Raw genomic sequence first — 21,490 nt, 5'->3', positions numbered from 1 at the left:
TTCTATGGGCATTGGCTCCAGCGTTCTGTGCAGGCGAGTTATGGGCATACAGGTAATAGAAATGTTAAAATAGTCCTAACCAATATGTCTCCTATCTGCGGTCTTGTTATTGAAAAATTGTCTTTTATTTCAATATGCTAATGATTTCTTCCAGGCTCCAGGGTGTGCAGTGCCTGGAAGAAATCTCTGCCTCCTGTCTTCATTTGCTTACCACCCCCCTCCCGTCTTAGTCACAATGCCCTGTGACATGTATTGGTAGACCCGGAATCCTGCACCTGCACCTGCAATAGCGTGATTATACAGTACCTATTCTGCCCTTCTAAGGGCATTGGCTCCAGCATTCTTCTGTGCAGGCGAGCAATGGGCATACAGGTGATAGAAATGTTAAAATAGTCCTAACCAGTATGTCTCATATCTGCGGTCTTGTTATTGAAAAATTGTCTTTTACTTCAATATGCTAATGACTGCCTCCTGCCTTCATTTGCTTACTACCCCCCTCCCATCTTAATCACAATGCCCTGTGACATGTATTGGTGGACCCGGAATCCTGCACCTGCACCCTACAATAGCGTGATTATACAGTACCTATTCTGCCCTTCTATGGGCATTGGCTCCAGCGTTCTTCTGCGTAGGCGTGTTATGCAGTGACGTTCGGCGTGCGGGTCGATATGGTTCTCTCCCCACCATTCATACATGAGACATCAGAAACTGTATGGTTCCTAACTATGCAGGGAAGAAGGAAGTGGGGAGAGCACCTAATCATCAAGCACGCCTGCACCTGTGCAGAAGAACGCTGAAGTCAATGCCCATAGAAGGGTGGAATAGGTAAGTATAATCACACTATTGTAGGGCTCAGGCGCGGGATTCCAGGGCCACCATTACATGTTACAGGGCACTGTCACACTGATGGGAAGGGGGGTGGTACGCAAATGAAGACAGGAGGTAGAGATTTCTGCCGAGCCCCGGAGCCTGGAAGAAATCCTTAGCATAAAGAAACATAAGACGATTTTTCAACAACAAGACCAGAAATAGGAGGAATACAGGTGGGACTAGTGTAATATTTCTATCACCTGTATGCCCATATTAATAGGTTATATACATCCCAGGGGGTGACAGATTCCCTTTAAAGCACCACGCTGGTGTTTTTTTTAGTGTTTTTTTTCACAGCAGGAGCAGTGTCACTAATGCATGTCCCATGCCTCTAGTAATTTACTTACCTGCCGTTGTCTTCTTCTGTTATCGGCGCCCCTCTGGGCATCTTCTGTAGGTTGCGACTTGCTGGATCGCTCCAAGTGGTCGATGGGCGAGCCAGAAAAGATGTGTCAATGTAAGTCTAAGAGAGCCAGAATGAGGCTCATAGTCTTCCATTGAGAGCTTGTGACCATTACTTCTGACTTCCGGTTAGTCAGGAGCTGAGGTCACAAGATGACTTTACGGGACAGGAGTGGAACCAGGAACAGCTGTAGACAGTGGTTGGTAAGTATATTGCTAGGGGTAGGGACATAGATTAATGACACCACTCCAACAGGGAAATAAAAAAAATCCACTGGAGTGGTGTTTAACTAAAAAAAAAAAAAATTAGTTACTTTTTAAGAAGAATTCTTTGCACTCATACCATATGTTGAAATGTGGATGCTGGAGATAGTTATGGCAGCCTGGATTCTGCTAACTCAAATACAGTAATGCAGAAATTCCAAGTTCAGTTACTACCCTCCTATAGAGGGAGAAAGTCTGATAATAACATTATATAGCAAACTCTCAGTTGTTTAGCTCCCTAGTGTAATCCTAAGTTGTTGACCCAAAGGTAGAATTACAGGTGAAAGGGCTTTCCCACCTGATGCATTTATGCCATAGGTAAAGGTCATACTTATACAACTTAGCTCGAAATCAGCCATCCAAGAAACACGATCTGTGTTAGTCCTTGATGTCCATGAGGCTGCTGAGTTCGGGACTAGAGACCAGCAACCAGTCGGGCCATGTTTCAAGAGATATCGGAATTTGCACTTACTAGGAGAACAGGTGTATCCAGACACCAATTTTCCAATGCAATTTAGTAATCATCAGCTTCAACAAGAGGCGTCAATACTCCATTGAAGTCTATTTTGCAACCGTGATAGACTTGTCGTAGACTTATCTACTGAATTCAATACTACTTTGCAAGATCAAAACAGGATTTAGGTGACTATTAGTATCCTGACAGGTAGAGGTCCCCGAGATGTGACCACCCCATCTATCCGGTATTTATGACATATAACACATATTCCAGCAAATTATGGTTTAAAATAGTTCAAAAACTTTTTTTACATTTCGTAGAAATTGCCACTCACAATAAATCCAAGCAGGATATAGTGCCTACCAGTTTCAGACAAAGAAAAGTCCTTAGTCTGAAATGCGTAGGAAACTATATCATGCTTGGATTTAATGTGAGTGCCAATTTTTCTAATAAGGAATAAAAGTTTTTTTAAATATTTTAATCAAGAATCGGCTGAAAAATGTTCTATTTGTTATGCAGTCTTTGGCTACAAGTGGCATTTCCATGCTGAAATTCCCCGAAAGCCACAACTACTGGACTACAACCTGTTTGCATTTATGACATATACACTGGATGTTGAGAATGAGGTATGAATAAGACTTTAAGCTAATTATATCTGCAATATGATCGAATAACTAAAAATGTTCTGGATCTACGACAAAAAAAAAAGCTCCATTCTACTAAAATCATACAAAACGAGGAATGACATTACTAAGAAAAAAAATTAAAACCTTTTAGAAGAAAAGCTTGATTCCTTAGTCTTTGCATTTTCTGAGGTTATTAGCAGAGTCTTCCACACAGAGGTTTTTGCCATTTCATCAGAAATGTTTATTACTGATGGGTCCTCTCTAGACAGAATTAACACAATAATGCACACAATAAATAATTGGACTAGTTTTTTTTTATAGAGTTCTCATCCCAGAAGTTTCTAAATGAAAATTTGTAAATATTTGCAAAATTACAAAAAAAGTGGATATTATGGTATGAAACCAATCTTCTGTTTCCAACAACAGAAAGAAAAGGATCATTTTGGTAGTTTATGCCAATGCTGTAAACATTACTGAGCGAGCTACATACCAGCTACATGTATAACAATTAGGTCTAACTGGAATGACCATTTCACTATTCCATAAAGTACAGACGGGTGGAAATTTTTTTGACACACGCACATGTGTCCATTCTTAACTCTCGAAAAATTTCAGAAATGACTACAATTTCTCACAATACAAGCTCGTTACATTATTGTGACGTGCATGCACAAGCCTCAAGAGGCGACAATCCACATCATACAACCAGGTAGCTACGCATTGTAAAGACACATATACCATAAATACGGTAAATCCCAACCTTACCGAAAAAAAATATATATATTTTTTTTTGTTTTGTTTTTTTCAAAAACTGGTCATCCTGTACTTATCTTGTGATGTCAAACCAAAACTAGGGAAGGACACATCTGTACACGGAAGGAACAATGCAAATGCAAGGTTTAATTTGATTAAAGTAAATGTCCAATGTTGATAATTCTTTTTTGCTTTTGAGCCCAAAGTTCTGCCAGACCATAGAAGTCACTAGGGAAATTTCAGGTCATTCGAAACATAGATTTTTTTTTTTTATTGATGGAAGATTAATGTCTATAACGTGAACTCTCTCCCCTGAGAATTCCATTGTATGTTTTTCTTAATCTGTCAGTGGGATCAACTCTCCTAAGCCATCTATATGGGCATGTGGGTTATAGAAAACTGAATAAAATGATACCTTGATATCTGTGATCTGATGTCTTATTCTAGAGGAATCTAGATTTTTCTTAATATGTCAATGAGCTGTTAAGATCTTTGGGCATGACATAAATCTCCCTGAGAATCTGCCTCCAGAGCTTATTTTAAATGAAGGGGGCATTATCAGTGTGAGTCATGTAATGACTTCTCTCCAGATCTACATGTCTCACACTGGTAACGCCCCCCTTTCATTTATAAGTAGTACCGACTAGTCTCTGACAAGTGTGAACAGGCCCAGGATTTCCGCATGAGTGGTGGTGATGAGAAGATACGACAAGGACCGGATGGGGGACGGTGAGGAGCGGAGGGTCCGGAGAGGTGAGTGGTAAGGTCAGTATAGGTATTTTTTTATTTTAAACTTTTGGCCCTTTAAGATTAAGCAAATCTCTGGCCATTTTTTTTAATCCAAGAAAAAGCAAATTAGAAAAAAATATACCTATTTTTATAAAATTCTAATAGAAATTAATTCCACTTGAATATATTTGTTCATCTCTAAGGGCACAATTTATGTATATTCCTTAAAACATCACAATGTTTAAAAAAGAAGCATTGCTCATCTTGTCACTCGGTCTCTACTTCATGGTTTCTCTTGAGACACAGGAAGTGACCACTTAGACAATCACTGGCCCAAGTTGCAACCCTCCATTGCTCCTGATTGGCTCCACCTGGCCACATGGCCCTGTATCCGAGAACCATTACTATACAGGAAGTAGAAATCAATGGAGGACCAAATTGCATTGGACGGGAATAGCTACAGATTTGTAAAGGTATATTTTATGACACTCTGATTTTTTTTTAATTTAATTGAAGTGACTGACATTTTGAAGCCAAAATTACTTTGATATCACAACGATATCCAAAAATAACACAATATATGTTTTATCCTCAAAAGGAAAAAAAAATTCACATAATAAAATATAAATCTGCGTTGAACATTATTCCATATTATAAACAGGCAGATGAGTTTTTGGGAAATCCTTTGAATTACTGTCATTCTGAAATTTGTGTGGTTGCCCTTGGAAACAGACAGCTACTCTGCGGACAGTCATGTGACCTAACAGCTTAGCTCTATGTAACTCTTATCTCCCACAATGCACTGCTCTCTTGGTGAAGAAAAAAACTGAAATCTGTAAACATAAACAAAGATGAAAATGCAATCAAAATCAATAGCAATAAAAGTAATTGGGGTCTCACTTAACATTTCATGTAGTTTTTACTAGCGGATGTTGCTCATTATCATCAAGAGTGGAATATTCATTGAAAGGGGTTGTTCCATCATAACAAACCCCATTGATTAGCTATAATACATGGACACCATAGAGGGCAGGTCCTCCGCTTAAGACTAGAGATGAGCGAACTTGTTCGGAAACCGTTTGCCGAATCCGAATGTGCCATATTTTGTGCCGAATTTATGTTTGGCGATCGTTGTTAGAGGTCGAGTTCCCGCTTCTGCACAGGGGGAATCTCGAGCCATCTCCACTGCGGTCTCCCATTCTGTTCCAGCCGCAGTGGAGTCTGCTCAGCAAAGACGTCGGTCCCAGCATCTCGCTCAATCTCACTCTGTTCTAAGAGTTACTGCTGCTTCTCCAGCTTCTGCCATTAAAGCCAGTACTGGTCAGCAGCAAGCGGACTTCTCTGGGACTAAGTCCTTGTCTGTGCATACTGAGCATGCCCAGGGCAAGATCTCCCGTTGGAGATCGAGGGTCAGGTGCTCAGGCCCTGCGGCACATCCCATTGGTCCTCTTGGCAGGTCTTGGAAGGGCAAAAGTTCTGTAGCCACTTCCTGTGCTGCAACTATATAAACTGCGCATGACCGCACGGCCATGCGCTAGTATTGTCTCATAATTATATATGTGTGTGTGTAGATGGATGTATGTCGATGGATGAAAGCTCCTAAATATCCCTCCCTAGAGTTGTTGTCTGCTCGCGGATGTTGGTAGCTATCTAGCGCCCGACTAACCATCTGCACGATACACACATTACAGCGTCCTCTTGCTGTGTTCGCCTGTACGGCGCCGTGCGCTTGCCTAGCGCTTTCCATACACAAGCCTGTGTGGTTGGTGGCGTCCGTCAGTGCGGCATTGCTCGCACTCCTGTGCATTTATATATTTCTAATTAGTTTCCTTACACACCCAGTTGCGGTGTAGTGCCAGCAAGGGTCTAATCGGACTTCAATCCCAGTTGGGGTTAAGTACGCTGACTGCTGGCTCGCGCTTTAGGTGCGGTACCGTGGTCCTGTGACGCAACAGGATTGCTTCCTTCACGCTGGGTGAGGTTGAACCCACGTGTGTTTACTTTAGTGTACCGCCATATAGTCTGCAATTTACTAGCAGCGGGTTTTCACCTGCACGGTGGACCTCGGACTGCGAACGCATCTATATCATCTTTCTGGGTGCGTTCCGCCAGTCCTAACACAATACTAGCGCCAAGGTCTAGCTAGTAAATGGCGGACGATCAGCGTTTACAGCGGTACATCCAGCAGCTGGAGGGAAGGTTGGCGGCTCTAGAGCATTCAACTTCAGCTGTGGATGTTACTGCTGTCGCTGTTCAGGCTGCAAGTGTGGCTGCAGCTACCTTGTCCACTGCTGCCCCTGTACCGACGCTATCTCGCCTCCCGCTACCAGAGAAATTTTCTGGTGACAGTAAGTCCTGTAGGGGTTTCGTGAGTCAGTGCTCAATACATCTCGAGCTTCTGGCCTCTCGTTTCCCTACAGAGCGGGCTAAGGTGGGCTTTATCATTTCCTTATTGTCGGACAGGGCGTTGCAGTGGGCTACGCCGCTGTGGGAGCGTGACGATCTTGTGGTGCAGAGTGCTCCGTTATTCCTGAGCACTCTGAAACAGGTCTTTTTAGGACCTCGTGTCACCCATGATACGGCGCTCCAACTGTTGGCATTGACTCAGGGCTCGTCCTTGGTCAGCCTTTTTGCCGTCCACTTCCGCACTCTAGCATCTGAGCTGGAGTGGTCGGATAAAGCCCTTATCCCTATATTTTGGAGGGGGCTGGCTGACCACGTTAAGGACGCCCTGGCCACTAGGGAGATTCCCGCCACACTGGAGGAATTAATAACTATATCTACTCGTATTGACCTCCGTTTTCACGAGCGGAGGTTAGCGAGCCCAGTGTAGGCAGAGGTTTCGGCTGGCTCCCACCTTCGCCAAACCTTTAGAATTTCCAGTCCAGGCTCCTGAGCCCCATGAACCTAAGGTGGTGTCACGAGCGGGATCTAAGTCCCGGACCGCCCGTGCACTCCAGGTTTGCCATGTATGCCAACAGTCAGGACATCTTGCCACCAGATGTCATCAGCGGTCGAGGAAACGTCAGCGTCTAGTGGTAGTAGGTGGAGGTGCACTAGACACTGCAACGTTTGCCTCCAAATTGTCTTTCAAGGGGACAATTACTTTTGGCTCATCCTCCCACTCGGTAGAGCTCTGCGTGGATTCTGGGGCGGAGGGCAATTTTATGTCTTCTGCCTTCGCCCAACGTCACGCAATACCCCTGGTTATGCTATCTCAACCAGTAACGGTACGAGTGGTGAATGGGTTGACACTCCCTGCACAGATAACACATCAGACCATCCCTTTTACTCTGTCCATGTCACCATCCCATCAGGAGATTATATCTCTGCTCATCATTCCTGAGGGGATTGATGAGATCCTGTTGGGGATACCTTGGTTACGGTACCACTCTCCTCACATCGAGTGGTCCTCTGGCAGAATTCTGGGATGGGGTGAATCATGTGGGGGTAGGTGTCACCGAGAGTGCGTTCAGGTTGCTACTACAGAGGTACCCGCAGATCTATCCTCTCTCCCCAAGCAATATTGGTCTTATGCAGACATGTTCTCCAAAAAGGCGGCGGAGACCCTTCCGCCCCATCGCCCCTATGACTGTCCTATCGATCTCTTGCCTGGTGCGGAGCCTCCCCGGGGTCGAGTTTATCCATTATCTCTCCCGGAGACGGAGGCCATGTCTCAGTACATTCAAGAGAATCTGGCAAGAGGGTTCATCAGGAAGTCAGTGTCACCTGCTGGGGCAGGGTTCTTCTTCGAGCAGAAGAAGAATGGGGAACTACGTCCATGCATAGACTACAGGGGTCTTAACGCTATCACGGTTAAGAACAAGTATCCTTTGCCCCTGATATCCGAGCTCTTCGATAGGCTTCGGGGAGCTAGAGTGTTTACTAAATTAGATCTGCGGGGTGCTTATAACCTGATTCGCATCCGTGAGGGGCACGAATGGAAAACGGCGTTTAACACCAGAGATGGGCACTATGAGTATCTGGTGATGCCCTTCGGGCTCTGTAATGCTCCAGCCGTTTTCCAAGACTTTGTCAACGACATCTTCCGGGATATGCTTTCCACCTCAGTTGTAGTCTATCTGGATGATATTCTCATCTTTTCTCCAGATATTGACTCCCACCGGAGAGATGTTGGCAGAGTCTTCGACCTCCTACGGGCAAACTCTCTTTATGCTAAGTTGGAGAAGTGTATGTTTGAGCAGGAGTCTTTACCGTTCCTGGGCTATATCATCTCCGCCCAGGGATTGGCTATGGATCCTGCCAAACTACAGGCTGTGATGGACTGGCAAGAGCCCCATTCTCTTAAAGCGGTGCAGCGCTTTATGGGGTTCATTAACTATTACCGCCAGTTCATTCCCCACTTCTCAACTCTGGTAGCTCCCTTGGTAGCCCTCACTAAGAAGGGAGCAAATCCCAAATTGTGGTCGGAAGAGGTCTCCAAGGCCTTCACTTCTATTAAGTCCCACTTTGCTAGCGCTCCCATCTTACGTCGCCCCGATGTTGATAAGCCATTCCTAATGGAGGTGGATGCCTCATCCGTTGGTGCTGGAGCAGTCCTCTATCAAAAGGATGCTCAAGGTCGGAAGCATCCATGCTTCTTTTTCTCAAAGACCTTTACGTCAGCGGAGAGAAATTACTCCATCGGGGATAGGGAGTTGCTAGCGATGAAGTTGGCCTTTTCGGAGTGGAGACATCTTCTGGAGGGTGCAAGGTTTCCTTTCCAGGTCTTCACGGACCACAAAAATTTGGTGTATTTACACACAGCCCAGCGGCTGAATTCTCGTCAGGCCAGATGGTCCTTATTTTTCTCCCGGTTCCATTTTACTCTGCATTATCTCACCGGGGAGAAGAATATTCGTGCCGACGCTCTCTCTCGCTCCCTTATGTCAACTGAGGAGGAGGAAGAGGAGCCTCGGCTTATTGTCCCTGCTGAGAGCCTGAGAACCGTAGTGCCGGTTTCACTGGAGTCTGTGCCTCCGGGCAAGACTTTTGTGCCCATTAATTTGCGACCGGAGGTTCTCTCTTGGGCTCATTCGTAAAGGGTGGGTGGACACTTTGGGACAAAAAGGACATCTGAGCTACTGGCGAGGACGTACTGGTGGCCGCATATGGTCCGGGATGTCAGGGATTATGTTCTGGCGTGTGTCTCCTGCGCCAAAAATAAATCTCCGCGTCAAAGGCCAGCTGGGTTGCTCTATCCCTTGCCAGTGGCAGATAAGCCCTGGGAGATGGTCGGGATGGACTTTGTCATGGGTTTACCCAAATCTCGCGGCTGTACCATTATTTGGGTCATTACCGATCATTTCTCAAAAATGGTGCATTTGGTGCCGCTACCACGGTTACCTTCTGCACGGGCCCTGGCAGCGTTGTTCATTAAACATATCTTCCGCCTACATGGTATGCCTGACAAAATTGTCAGTGACCGAGGTCCCCAGTTTGCGTCTCGGTTCTGGAGAGAGCTTTGTCGTCTACTCAGTATTGAGTTGAATCTCTCTTCCGCTTATCATCCCGAGACGAATGGGTTGGTAGAGAGAGCCAACCAGACCTTGGTCACATACCTGCGACATTTTGTTTCAGCCAGGCAGGACGACTGGGCATCCTTGCTATCATGGGCAGAGTTTGCGCTGAACAACGCCGTAGCCGACTCCACTGGACAAACTCCATTCCTCCTCAACTATGGTCAGCATCCACGGGTACCTGTGCCTATGCCCGTGTCTTCCGCAGACTCCAGGGTGGCAGACTGGGCTGTGGAGGCACGGGATATTTGGGACCACACTCAGGATGCTATTCGGGCCTCTAAGGAGAGAATGAGGTCCTCCGCCGATGCTCATCGGCGCCCCGCTCCGACCTTTGCTCCTGGCGACTTGGTGTGGCTCTCCGCCCGTAACATCAGGCTGCGAGTTGAGTCCACTAAATTTGCTCCTCGCTACTTGGGTCCCTTCAAGGTCCTCGAACAGGTTAATCCTGTGGTCTACCGTCTGGCCCTTCCTCCACGCCTTGGTATCACCGACACCTTTCATGTGTCCCTCCTTAAGCCCGTATACATGTCCCGGTTTTCTGAGTCATCTGCCGAGACATCGGGTTCGTCTACGGACAATTTCAAGATGAACGCTATCTTGGGGTGCAAGGTGGTACGTGGCAAAAAATATTTTTTGGTGGACTGGAAGGGTTACGGCCCTGAGGATAGGTCCTGGGAGCCTGCTGAGCACATTCGGGCTCCGCAGTTTATTGCTGCCTTCGAACGTAGCGAGGCCCAAGGAGGGGGGGGCCCTAGGAGGGGGGGTAATGTTAGAGGTCGAGTTCCCGCTTCTGCACAGGGGGAATCTCGAGCCATCTCCACTGCGGTCTCCCTTTCTGTTCCAGCCGCAGTGGAGTCTGCTCAGCAAAGACGTCGGTCCCAGCGTCTTGCTCAATCTCACTCTGTTCTAAGAGTTACTGCTGCTTCTCCAGCTTCTGCCATTAAAGCCAGTACTGGTCAGCAGCAAGCGGACTTCTCTGGGACTAAGTCCTTGTCTGCACATACTGAGCATGCCCAGGGCAAGATCTCCCGTTGGAGATCGAGGGTCAGGTGCTCAGGCTCTGCGGCACATCCCATTGGTCCTCTTGGCAGGTCTTGGAAGGGCAAAAGTTCTGTAGCCACTTCCTGTGCTGCAACTATATAAACTGCGCATGACCGCACGGCCATGCGCTAGTATTGTCTCATAATTATATATGTGTGTGTGTAGATGGATGTATGTCGATGGATGAAAGCTCCTAAATATCCCTCCCTAGAGTTGTTGTCTGCTCGCGGATGTTGGTAGCTATCTAGCGCCCGACTAACCATCTGCACGATACACACATTACAGCGTCCTCTTGCTGTGTTCGCCTGTACGGCGCCGTGCGCTTGCCTAGCGCTTTCCATACACAAGCCTGTGTGGTTGGTGGCGTCCGTCAGTGCGGCATTGCTCGCACTCCTGCGCATTTATATATTTCTAATTAGTTTCCTTACACACCCAGTTGCGGTGTAGTGCCAGCAAGGGTCTAATCGGACTTCAATCCCAGTTGGGGTTAAGTACGCTGACTGCTTGCTCGCGCTTTAGGTGCGGTACCGCGGTCCTGTGACGCAACAGGATTGCTTCCCTCACGCTGGGTGAGGTTGAACCCACGTGTGTTTACTTTAGTGTACCGCCATATAGTCTGCAATTTACTAGCAGCGGGTTTTCACCTGCACGGTGGACCTCGGACTGCGAACGCATCTATATCATCTTTCTGGGTGCGTTCCGCCAGTCCTAACAATCGTTTTCCAAACATATTTGCTCATATAAGTAGAGATGAGCAGACATGTTCGGAAATGATCGTCAAACATAAATTCTGTACAAATATGGCACATTTGGATTTGGTAAAACTCTACTGAAGACCAGCCTTTGTTTTACTTCATGCATACGCTCATCATTTGCACAGAGCTTTAATATGGGACGGTAACAAAGATGAGCGGATCGGGCAAAATTAAAATTCACTAGATCGTGCATGTTATTACTGTATGCTCTAAGTTCTTTTAGACACCCGAAGCATAATAACGTAAAATGTAAAAATAAACAAAAATCCTCATGCTCACCATACCGCTCACTTCCCCAGTACCTCTGCTCCTCCATGTTCCCTGTCCGATCCTCGTTGAATCGTCTTATCACCGCTGCTCGCAATGAAATCCGTAGTCTCTTCATACTAGGCTGGGACTTATGGCTCTGATTAGGCCCAGGACGGTTGTGTACATGCACATAAGGTCATGGCACATACCGTGATATTGTGATGCCGGGACCTTGGGCGCACATGTGCAGAACTGTCCCAGGACTCATCAGAGGCAGAAGTCCCTGACTCCTGTGAAGAGGTTCAGGATTTCAGCATGAGCGCTGGTGATGAGAAGATTTAACAAGGACCAGATGGGGGACAGTGAGGAGCAGAGGGTCCACAGAGGTGAGTGGTAAGGTGAGTATAAGTATTTTTTTTATTTTTAACCTGCTGACAGCCCTTTACGATTCAGCAAAATGGTGGCCTTTTATCTAAATCCATTCTGAAGCTAATTAGAAAAAAATATACCGTATGTATTTTTATAAAATCCTAATAGAGTTTAATTCCGCTTGAATATATCTGCTGATCTCTAAGGGAAATCTGTAAAATCAGACATACGGAGCTATAGCAGATGCCCCCTCCACCTAGAAGTGTGTCTGAGTCCACATGAAATTATGATGCATTAAAAAGAAATATTGCATTGCTTGTAGGATAGACTTTCACATACGGCATCGACGGAGCACTACATAGAGGCCATTCGGCTCTGTTGTATGGAGCAGCAGAGTACATTTTGGCAATATGTGTCATCGCCAGAGGGTCTACATTTAGAGAATAGCTTACAAAGCCCTCACATGCACTCTGCTGTATTATTTGGGGTCCGTCAATATAATAAAAGACGACACATAACATGTATATCATAGGATTACCTGCAATTCCCCTCCATTGCTAATTGTACTGTTCCTTCATCTTCCAGCACAAGCATACTTTGTTCTTCCTAAAGAGACACAATACAGAAATAATTTTAGACTGAATGAGGTCAGAGCTGATGGCTCGACGGAGGAGAGCAGAATTGTGTTCTCCTTGACTAAACACGTTATCGCCGGTCAATGGAGGACATTTTTGTTTCTCGGGCATGTTCCTTATTTACGCTTACAATGACCCATGTGTCAGGCTTCCTAGAGCCGTGATCTCGAAACTGGCTGATAAAAAACTTCAACGTTAATCATATCCTTACAGTCTGCGCCTGTAAGGACCTGCCGGTATTTGTACTCTTTCTACACATTGTGGACCATCGATTAAAGTTCACTGTTCTTGAGAATTACTTATTTATAAATTGACAATCATGAGTGGAAATCTCTAGAAAAAAAAAGTTATTCTTGAAATTTATATTTTCGAAATCTGAGCATTTCACTTTATATTGGTTACCCAAGAGCAAGAATGAGATTGAAATTGGCATGATGTCAAAAAGACATCTTGAGATCCTGGTATAAGTATGTCCCTAATGATAATTTTTTGCTATAAAATCCTTGGAAAAAAAAGAGACCCTAGTTCTAGTTGTTTTCATATAGTGTCACTTTTTATTATTTTTGTGGACTAAAGGTCCGGTAACAATTGTTACAAAAACTCCCTATAGCTAGCCCACCATGATCTATCTGGAAAAGAAAATTACAGGGCAATGACAACATATATAATATGGCTCTAAGTACATGAGAAAGATTGAGAGCAAAGCTTAACAAACCTCTTTTTCAGCATCTTCCAATTTCTTTTTCTTACTTTCAGGCATTAAATCATCTAACCAACTCAATTCCCGTTTTGTGAAGAAAAAGTCCATAAGTTTCCTTACAAACACTAATGCCAGGACCTTATGGGAAAAAAGCAAACGGCAGAAGTAATGATGCAAAATGTGGATTAATGAAAGTAAATAAGAATAAAATGTAGAACCCGTGAATCTGGTCCTGGGGAAAAGGTGAAGAAAAAGAGGGAAAAGGGGGAAAACACAGAAAAGACAAAGAAGACGAAAAAATGTAGAAGAATTGACATTGACAAAATGAACAGTACGAGCCTTTTTTTCAGAGATTTTAATTATATTTCAGTTAAAATAAGATTTTAATTAGATTTTCTATTTGAATTCAACTTCAATTGGCAGTTTTTTCCTTATCCAGATTCCTAACGCTTTGGTCATACATAGATTTTTTATGTAGATTTTGAAGATATCATATCAAAAACAGCTTCAATATTCCTTCATGTGGATTTTAAAGCAGATTTATTTCAAAATCCACATGGAATTTGTCACTTCTTTTGGCCTCTATCTTTGGCATTAATTAAAATATGCAATTCAGAAGGAAGGGGCAATGTTATCTGTACTATCAAATTTAAGATGAAAAAACTTGGAACTTTGGGGCCACAAAATCACAAAAATATTGTTATGGATTTAGACTGCAAAACAACATTTATTTGTTTCCATTCTTTTTTATAAAGTAAGCAGTACAGCTTCTCACCATCATAGGAAACACAATGGCGGCTCGCGAGGCTTTGATGACCCATAGAAGAACCAGACAACTTAGCTGGAGCACGGTGAAGAGATGAACCTTCCGCAGGGGAACGTGTCTCAGGTAGATGAAGTCTGGCTGATGTTTTGCTGGCATCCAGAACAATAAGATTCGGTCAAAGAACTAGAAAACACAATTGGTTTTAACCATTGACTTCATTTATTCGAATTTTCTATTTGTATCTAAACTACCTAAGACCATTGAGGTTCGAGTCGGAATTTTGGACGTTAAATGAGGGTAGTTTTACCATACTTACCATGTGGGGATTGATGATTTGGATCAAAGGATTTGGTTGCCTTGGGTGTACCTGGATATGGAGGGCTCAGGGATAGATGGTTGAGTTGGCCAATATATTGGCCAATGATTTGGATCAAAAGATTTGGCTGCCTTGGGTGTACCTGGATATGGAGGACTCAGGGATAGATGGTGGGGTTGGCCGATATATTGGTCAATGATTTGGATTAAAGGATTTGGTTACCTTGGGTGTACCTGGATATGGAGGGCTCAGGGAAAGATGGTTGAGCTGGCCAATATATTGGCCAATGATTTTCATCAAAAGATTCGGCTGTCTTGGGTGTACCTAGATATGGAGGGCTCAGGGATGAATGGTTGGGTTGGCCAATATATTAGCCAATGATTTGGATCAAAGGATTTGGTCGCCTTGGGTGTTCCTGGATATGGAGGGCTCAGGGATAGATGGTTGGGTTGGTCAATATATTTAAAAAAAATAATTAAGGCCCAGGCAATAGTGATGAGCGAGTATACTCATTGCTCGGTTTTCCAGAGCATGCTCGGGTGACCTCCGAGTATTAGTTAGTGTTCGGAGATTTAGTTCTCATCACCTCAGCTGAATGATTTACAGCTACTAGCCAGGCTGAGTACATGTGGGGGTTGCCTGGTTGCTAGGGAATCCCCACATGTAATCAAGCTAGCTAGTAGCTGTAAATCATTCAGCTGCCGCGATGAAAACTAAATCTCCTAGCAGTTACAAATACTCGGAGAGCACCCGAGCGTGCTCGGGAAAACCCGAGCAGTGAGCACACTCGCTCATCACTACCAGGCAAGGTCTACTGCTATCAAGTATTCCAAACGCTTCAATTATATTACATAGTCAATAATGTAAAACTAGACATTAAATACTGTAGATCTAAGCTCTTCTAGTATTTTGTAACTCAATAAAATAGTTTAAAAATATTTTTTTTAAAAAGCCTAATGGGCATTTGAATGTAAAAGCGAGAAATAAAAAAAATAGTTAGTTTCATACTTATTGCATATTTATTTATTATAACAATTAAAAATATTACCTGAATTCCCTTTAGTGACGAGGCACCCATATAGAGAAAGACGCCATAGAGAACGGGCATTGGAATAAACTGGTTACCATAAAGAAACAAAAATTAATGTAAAAAATTAAATACAAGTGTTTTTATTTTCATAAACACACTACATATTTTTACAGTTCTACAATAACAAAAACATACACTCCATTAGGCCGCTTTCACCCATCAGTTTTTTGCCATCAGTTGCAATCCGTCGAATTTTGAAAAAAACGGATCCAGCGACTGAAGCCACCGGATCCATTTTCTTCTCATAGACTTGTATTAGCGACAGATTGTGACAGATGGCCTCACGTTTCATCTGTTGTTCGCCAGATCCATCGAAAATTGTCGGTCCGGCGGCCGGAGACAACGCACAAAGGAATGTTTTTTGTGTCCGTCGAAAAAATGGACAGCTTTTGCTAGAATGGAAGCCTATGGCGCCGGATGGCTTCTGGCGATGGATTCCGTTTTTTTAAACGGAGCATGCTCCGAATTTTTTAGAATCCAATTAGCTGGATCAGCTAATCGGTTCCGGCAAAAAAACTGATCCGTCACATCAGTTTTTCACAATCTGCGACGGATCAGTTTTTTTCAAAATTCGACGGATTGAGACTGATGGCAAAAAACTGATGTGTGAAAGCAGCCTTACATGCATACTTGTCTTGAAGGGTCAGTTGTTAAAGATATTTTAGTAAAATATCTTACATTTTAAATGTTTTCATTTAAACTATACACTTCACTATTTTCCTCTTTTATACATAATGCTTGAAAAAGTTTCAATATTTCAAATTGTTTTTCTATTTTCTAACGCCTTCAAAAGTACTTATTTTAAAGTAGTAGTCTACAAAATAGCAAAATGAAGCACGCTGAGCAATTGGGTCAATTGGTACCTTGATATCTGTGACCCGATGTCCTATTCCAGAGAAATCCACGTTTTTCCTAATTTGTAAATGAGCGATTAGGATCTATGGGCCGGATATAGATCTCCCTGAAAATCAACCTCCAGACTGACAAAGGGGGAGTTACCAGTGTGAGACATGTAGATCAGGAGAGCGGACTGTCAGTCATTTCTTGTCTCACACTGGTAATGTTCCCTTTCATTTATAATAACCTCTGGAGTCAGATTCTCCGGGAGATCTAAGTCCGGCCCATAGATCTTAACAGCTCATTTACATATTAAGAAAAATGTGGATTTCTCTGGAATAAGCCATCGGATCGCAGATATCAAGGTATTCATTTATTCAGCTTCCTATGACCTGCATGCCCATATAGATGACTTAGGAGGGTTAATCCTACTGACAGATTTCCCAAATTTGTTGTTACTAAAGTTAATTGTTTAATAAATCATTGAATTTACTCTTTTTTATGCCAATTGCACAACATTGTCTTATTCTATACACTGTATTAATATGGCTTTAATCATTTTGCATATAATATTGAATATTTCAAATAGATCTATTTCTCAATATTTAGATAAGAAATATTAAAAGTATCTTTTAATTAAGTTACAACAAATAAAAATTTGCATTTTACAAACCTGAAGAATCCTCGTCATAAAAACGGATGATCCCATAAGAACAAAAATCATAAGTCCCGTCACCCTCTGTTCCCGAATTCCCAAAAACTTTGGCTGCTCTCCTGGAGCGGAGCACTCGGATTCCAATTTCAGACTGTTCACGTGAGTGATGGACAGGACAGTGGCAGCGACGAACCAGGGCAATCCCATCACAGAACATACGCCAAGCATAGCCCCAACCATGAGAAGATCGAGATGGTAACCGCAGCCTTTCTGCAGCAACAATGTAAAAAAAAATCTTATTAGATTATTGATGTAATTAGTTTTAGTTTGAAGAACCAGGGTGAATCTTCAATTAAAATATTTTTTTTTGCCATAATTACTGATCGACTCAAAAACAGTTCATATGTTGAGTATCAGATCCTGACACCACGTTAATACGCACCTCTTAAACCATTAAATTATTCACTCCACAGAGAAAAGAAGCCATTTCGTAAGAGTCTTATTTTTATGAAAACTGAGCCATTTTTTTTTACAAAAAGACCCTTTTTATGTTTTCCTTAGTAAAAACTGAGAAGAATATCAGCATAATCACATAACACTCAATAAATTGTACCTAAGGATGAAGTAAATTGTTTTTGTAATTGGTTTCAATGGTTTATCAGCATGAAATTATCAATGCAGGACTAGGTGTCATGTGCCCTGCAGTCCAGCCAATCTGTGTAACCCCGCCCCCACCACTGATTGGCAGCTTGCTAACAATGTACACAGGACGCTGCCAATAAGTGGTGTGGGCGGGGTTCTACACAGCTCAGCAATCTGCCCACTGAACAACGACAACCAATGAAAAAACAGGGATTCTATCAAAAATGCACCAAGCAGCTCAGTGAGCGATGCACCACTGGAATCGGAGTCTCTGCCGCTACATCATGCTGCTCTCAGATTCCAGAGCAAATACCTGCTGACAGATTCCCTTTAAAGTAATAATGCTAGAAAGATTTTAATAATTAACAATACTGTTTATTAAGCTATTTGTTTATATAATTCAACTTTCTAGGCAAGGGCAAATTTTAGCACAGCTATCAAGTTCACAGCAGATACTTCTGTAGCAGTGAGAATTCTCTATGGTCCCAGCACTTTCATCAAAGCAGTACAGAAAGAGAAAGCTGAACATGATCATTTTAAAAAAAAGCTCATTGGTCTGTGTTCATGAAAGTAAGAAACTCACTAGACATTAGGTATGACCCAATTAGACATTGCGAAAGCCAAGACCTCTTTTTCTTTATTAACATGCTGGGAAAACATATATTTGTCCTTAAACTACCATCAATAATAAATGTAACTCATAAATTACTCTAGGCAGCCACAGATAATATGTCGAAAACCCTATAGCATCTTATCTCATTAGGAATAATCATCAGTAACACCCACGCCTCAGTCTCCACACCACCAGGAACGTTCTGCATTAATCTTAAAGCCACTGGTGATTTGTACAAATACGAATTATTAAAACCTAAGCTAAGTCATTTAATGGTATCCTTGTTGTACTCAGGTAGATTGATGATTGTAATAAATTTGTTATGACCCACCAATGGCTTCCAGAACCCCGAAACTTGCCAAATTTTTGGGTTTCCACCTCATTTCAGTAGCATGTGCCCAAAATGTCATCTTGTTTGAGGATCCGAAATTATATTGAATTTGTTGGACTATACAGAATTACAAGAGCAACTCACACATAATGTCCTAAGGGTTGTCCAAAATGTAAAAACGAGAGCGATCATCATAAATATTAGTGTCTCCGTCACTTAACTAATATTCATTTTACCTTCAACTTGTGTTCTTTTCTATTAATAATGACAGCCGTGATTTGTTGGTCCATGAAGATCAAAATGGTGCAGAGCAGAGATGGAATAACGGCTGCAACCACCGTCCACCAAGGGTTAGGTCCCAAGGGATTAATAAGCCAGCCTCGATCGTCTCTAGTGGGCTACAAAATTAAACCAAACAGAACAACATTTATTTGGCAACCATATTGTTATAATATATTTTCAAATGGTATGGCTCAACAGAAGGTCTGTTTCTACATATTCCATTGTGTGTGTCACGGGTGGCTGCAGAAGGTCTCTGCGTTTGACATTAAAAATGCCTCCTTAATCCTTACTCTTGGACCAAGCGACAACCTCCGTCCGGCTCTAGTTGAAACACCTGGACCTGGGTGTTTATAAATCCCCAGTCTTCTGCAGAGAATCGCCGGTGATATTCACATTTTTACCTTGTGAAGGCTTGGAGCTAGAGCAGTCGGCTAACTTTCTCTCTGGAGCTGTTTGAGGATGTTTGGTGTTACCTCTCTGAGTCTGCTCAAGCTAAGTTCATTCCCCATGTCTGTCTACCTTTTTGTCTTTAGTTTACAGTTGGGACTGACCAGTGTTCATCCCCTCCCTATTCAGGGCCTACCTCTAGGGAGATACAGGACTTAGGTTTCCTGCTCAGCGATTGGTGAGGAACCAATTTAGAGATGTTAGGGCAGGTAGGCTGTTAATAGATCTGCCCAGGGGTCTCCAGTCACCTTTTCCCTAGTGTCTGGCCTTCCTTCACCTCATCGCTTCATGTTGCACTTAGTCTTTCCCACACTGTGTGTGACACTTATCATTTGTTAGCACAAGCCTAAAGTAAAGGTCCACCTTCACAACATTATTTTTCTGTTTCCACTGCTAACATTTACAATGAAGCAACTTTCCTAAAAATTTTTCATTTTATGTCTACAGCTTCAATGCAGAACTATGTGACTCCATGGTGACAGACTACAAACAAACGCTGTGTAGTCATTTACTGTAGTCACATTACCAAAATGTCCTTAATTCTTGCACGCCCGCCAGATATATAAAAGTAAGAATGAAGTGCGGGGCAAATCATGTGACTTTAGGATCTGACAACACAGAGTTTGTAGTTTTTTACTGTGGAACTACAAACTACATAGATCTGCACGTGAGCTGTATATATAGAGGATATGAGGTTGATATATATGACCATTTGCAAACTTTGCTTCATTTTTCATTCTAGACACTCTGGAGCAAATTTTATGGTTAGAGAGGAGGACAATACATAACTTTTAGGAGTTATAGGCACCTCTGACAGAGAAAATGATTCTACATATGTCATTGGTTACCTTGAGTTTAGAAACTTTCCCTAAGTTTCAGCCTGTTGTTTTTGTTACCTCATTTTCAGACCTACTTATGTACAATTTGCATCCGGTTCCTAATTTCTGACCTTTCTCACATGGTTGTGTCCCTCCCAGTAATACATATTGTATATGAGGCCTTTATATCCATCCAGGGGGCTGCTGCTTTCACTATCTCATCAGCTTAATTCCTGGAGAACTTTGTCCTTCTCCAACCTTTGAGGGATCTCTCCTACATTTGTCGTGACAGTCATCTATACGTGCAATTCCTCCACCTCCCGCAGGGCCTAGATTATGTCCTCTCTCTGTACACCAATACACAGACTAGGTGAGAAACTTCCTCCAACTGGAGACTGCCTTCTGTCCATTTTCCTCCATACCTACACCGTGATACAACATTTTCCGTGATCTGCCCACCTAAGGACTTGAGTGCAGATCTAGCTGTTTTTTTTACCCTCATTCTGGTATCTCTTTTAGTGAGAGGAGCAGAGAAATTACACAGCAAAGAGCAGTGTGCAGGTGGATGTATTAATAGTAGCAGCACAGCCAGCTATGTGAAGGAGTTACACAGTCTCTACATCAGCAAAATGATGAGTTTTTCTACGACGACAATGTCGAAAGTTGCTTAATTTTGCCTTTAGGAAGCAATGAACAATAAAAAAAAACAATGCGAATGTGTGTTTAAAGCCTAGTTTTTGGTAATCATCTGTGTGCACATATAAGTATCTTAAGATACAGTACAGACAAATTTGTATTGCATTATTTCCCCTACTGACTTTGCAGTTTGCAACAACAGCTAATTTTCGACTTCTTTACAGTTTTGGTTTTGTCCAATAAAACTATGCCATTATGACTTTCTCTTCCGAAACCATAAAAATTACAGATAGTCTGTTAGAAAACGGTTATAGGGTTGTCACTTTTGAGCTGACTGAAGGAATGAGGTATAAGAAATAGGATGCAGCTTAAAAAAAGGCTTTTCACTCGAAATGGAAGCAAGAAGGCTTCTTAATGACACTCTCGGCAGATTATTCTGCAGCACGTTCGATCACCTCTACTTAGAGATTCATTTTTCCCGATGTCTCCATGACTTCAAGGCTTATTTATTACAGTTAGAAAGTGCGTCCAGCTTGATGAATAGTTCCCTGCAGGAGTTTACAAAGCAGCTTATTATAAAATCAATCGGATGCATAACTATATACGGTGACAAGTGCTTTAACATATTCAGCTTCATGTCTCAGGATGGAATAATACAATCTGACGGCAAAATTCATTTATATTC

General features: G+C 42.9%; 1 protein-coding gene across 4 annotated transcripts in view; it reads right to left on the bottom strand.

Annotated features, from left to right (window-relative positions):
* Positions 1–21,490, bottom strand: part of SLC4A10 (solute carrier family 4 member 10) — a 241,875-nt gene that overhangs the window by 10,855 nt on the left and 209,530 nt on the right. For 3 of the 4 annotated variants that reach the window (XM_069733040.1, XM_069733042.1, XM_069733041.1), the window contains exons 18-24: positions 18,859–19,020; positions 17,055–17,306; positions 15,503–15,571; positions 14,148–14,321; positions 13,388–13,510; positions 12,576–12,643; positions 2,764–2,880 (exon numbers count right to left, since the gene is read on the bottom strand). In XM_069733040.1, coding sequence (XP_069589141.1) covers positions 2,764–2,880; positions 12,576–12,643; positions 13,388–13,510; positions 14,148–14,321; positions 15,503–15,571; positions 17,055–17,306; positions 18,859–19,020 — 965 coding nt within the window. The remainder of the gene's footprint in view (positions 1–2,763; positions 2,881–12,575; positions 12,644–13,387; positions 13,511–14,147; positions 14,322–15,502; positions 15,572–17,054; positions 17,307–18,858; positions 19,021–21,490) is intronic. The other variant, XM_069733043.1, reaches the window with a different exon arrangement.

This window comes from Ranitomeya imitator, chromosome 7, assembly GCF_032444005.1.
Source record: "Ranitomeya imitator isolate aRanImi1 chromosome 7, aRanImi1.pri, whole genome shotgun sequence".
NCBI classification, from domain to species: Eukaryota; Metazoa; Chordata; class Amphibia; order Anura; family Dendrobatidae; genus Ranitomeya; species Ranitomeya imitator.
This window is presented reverse-complemented; position numbering and strand designations above follow the sequence as displayed.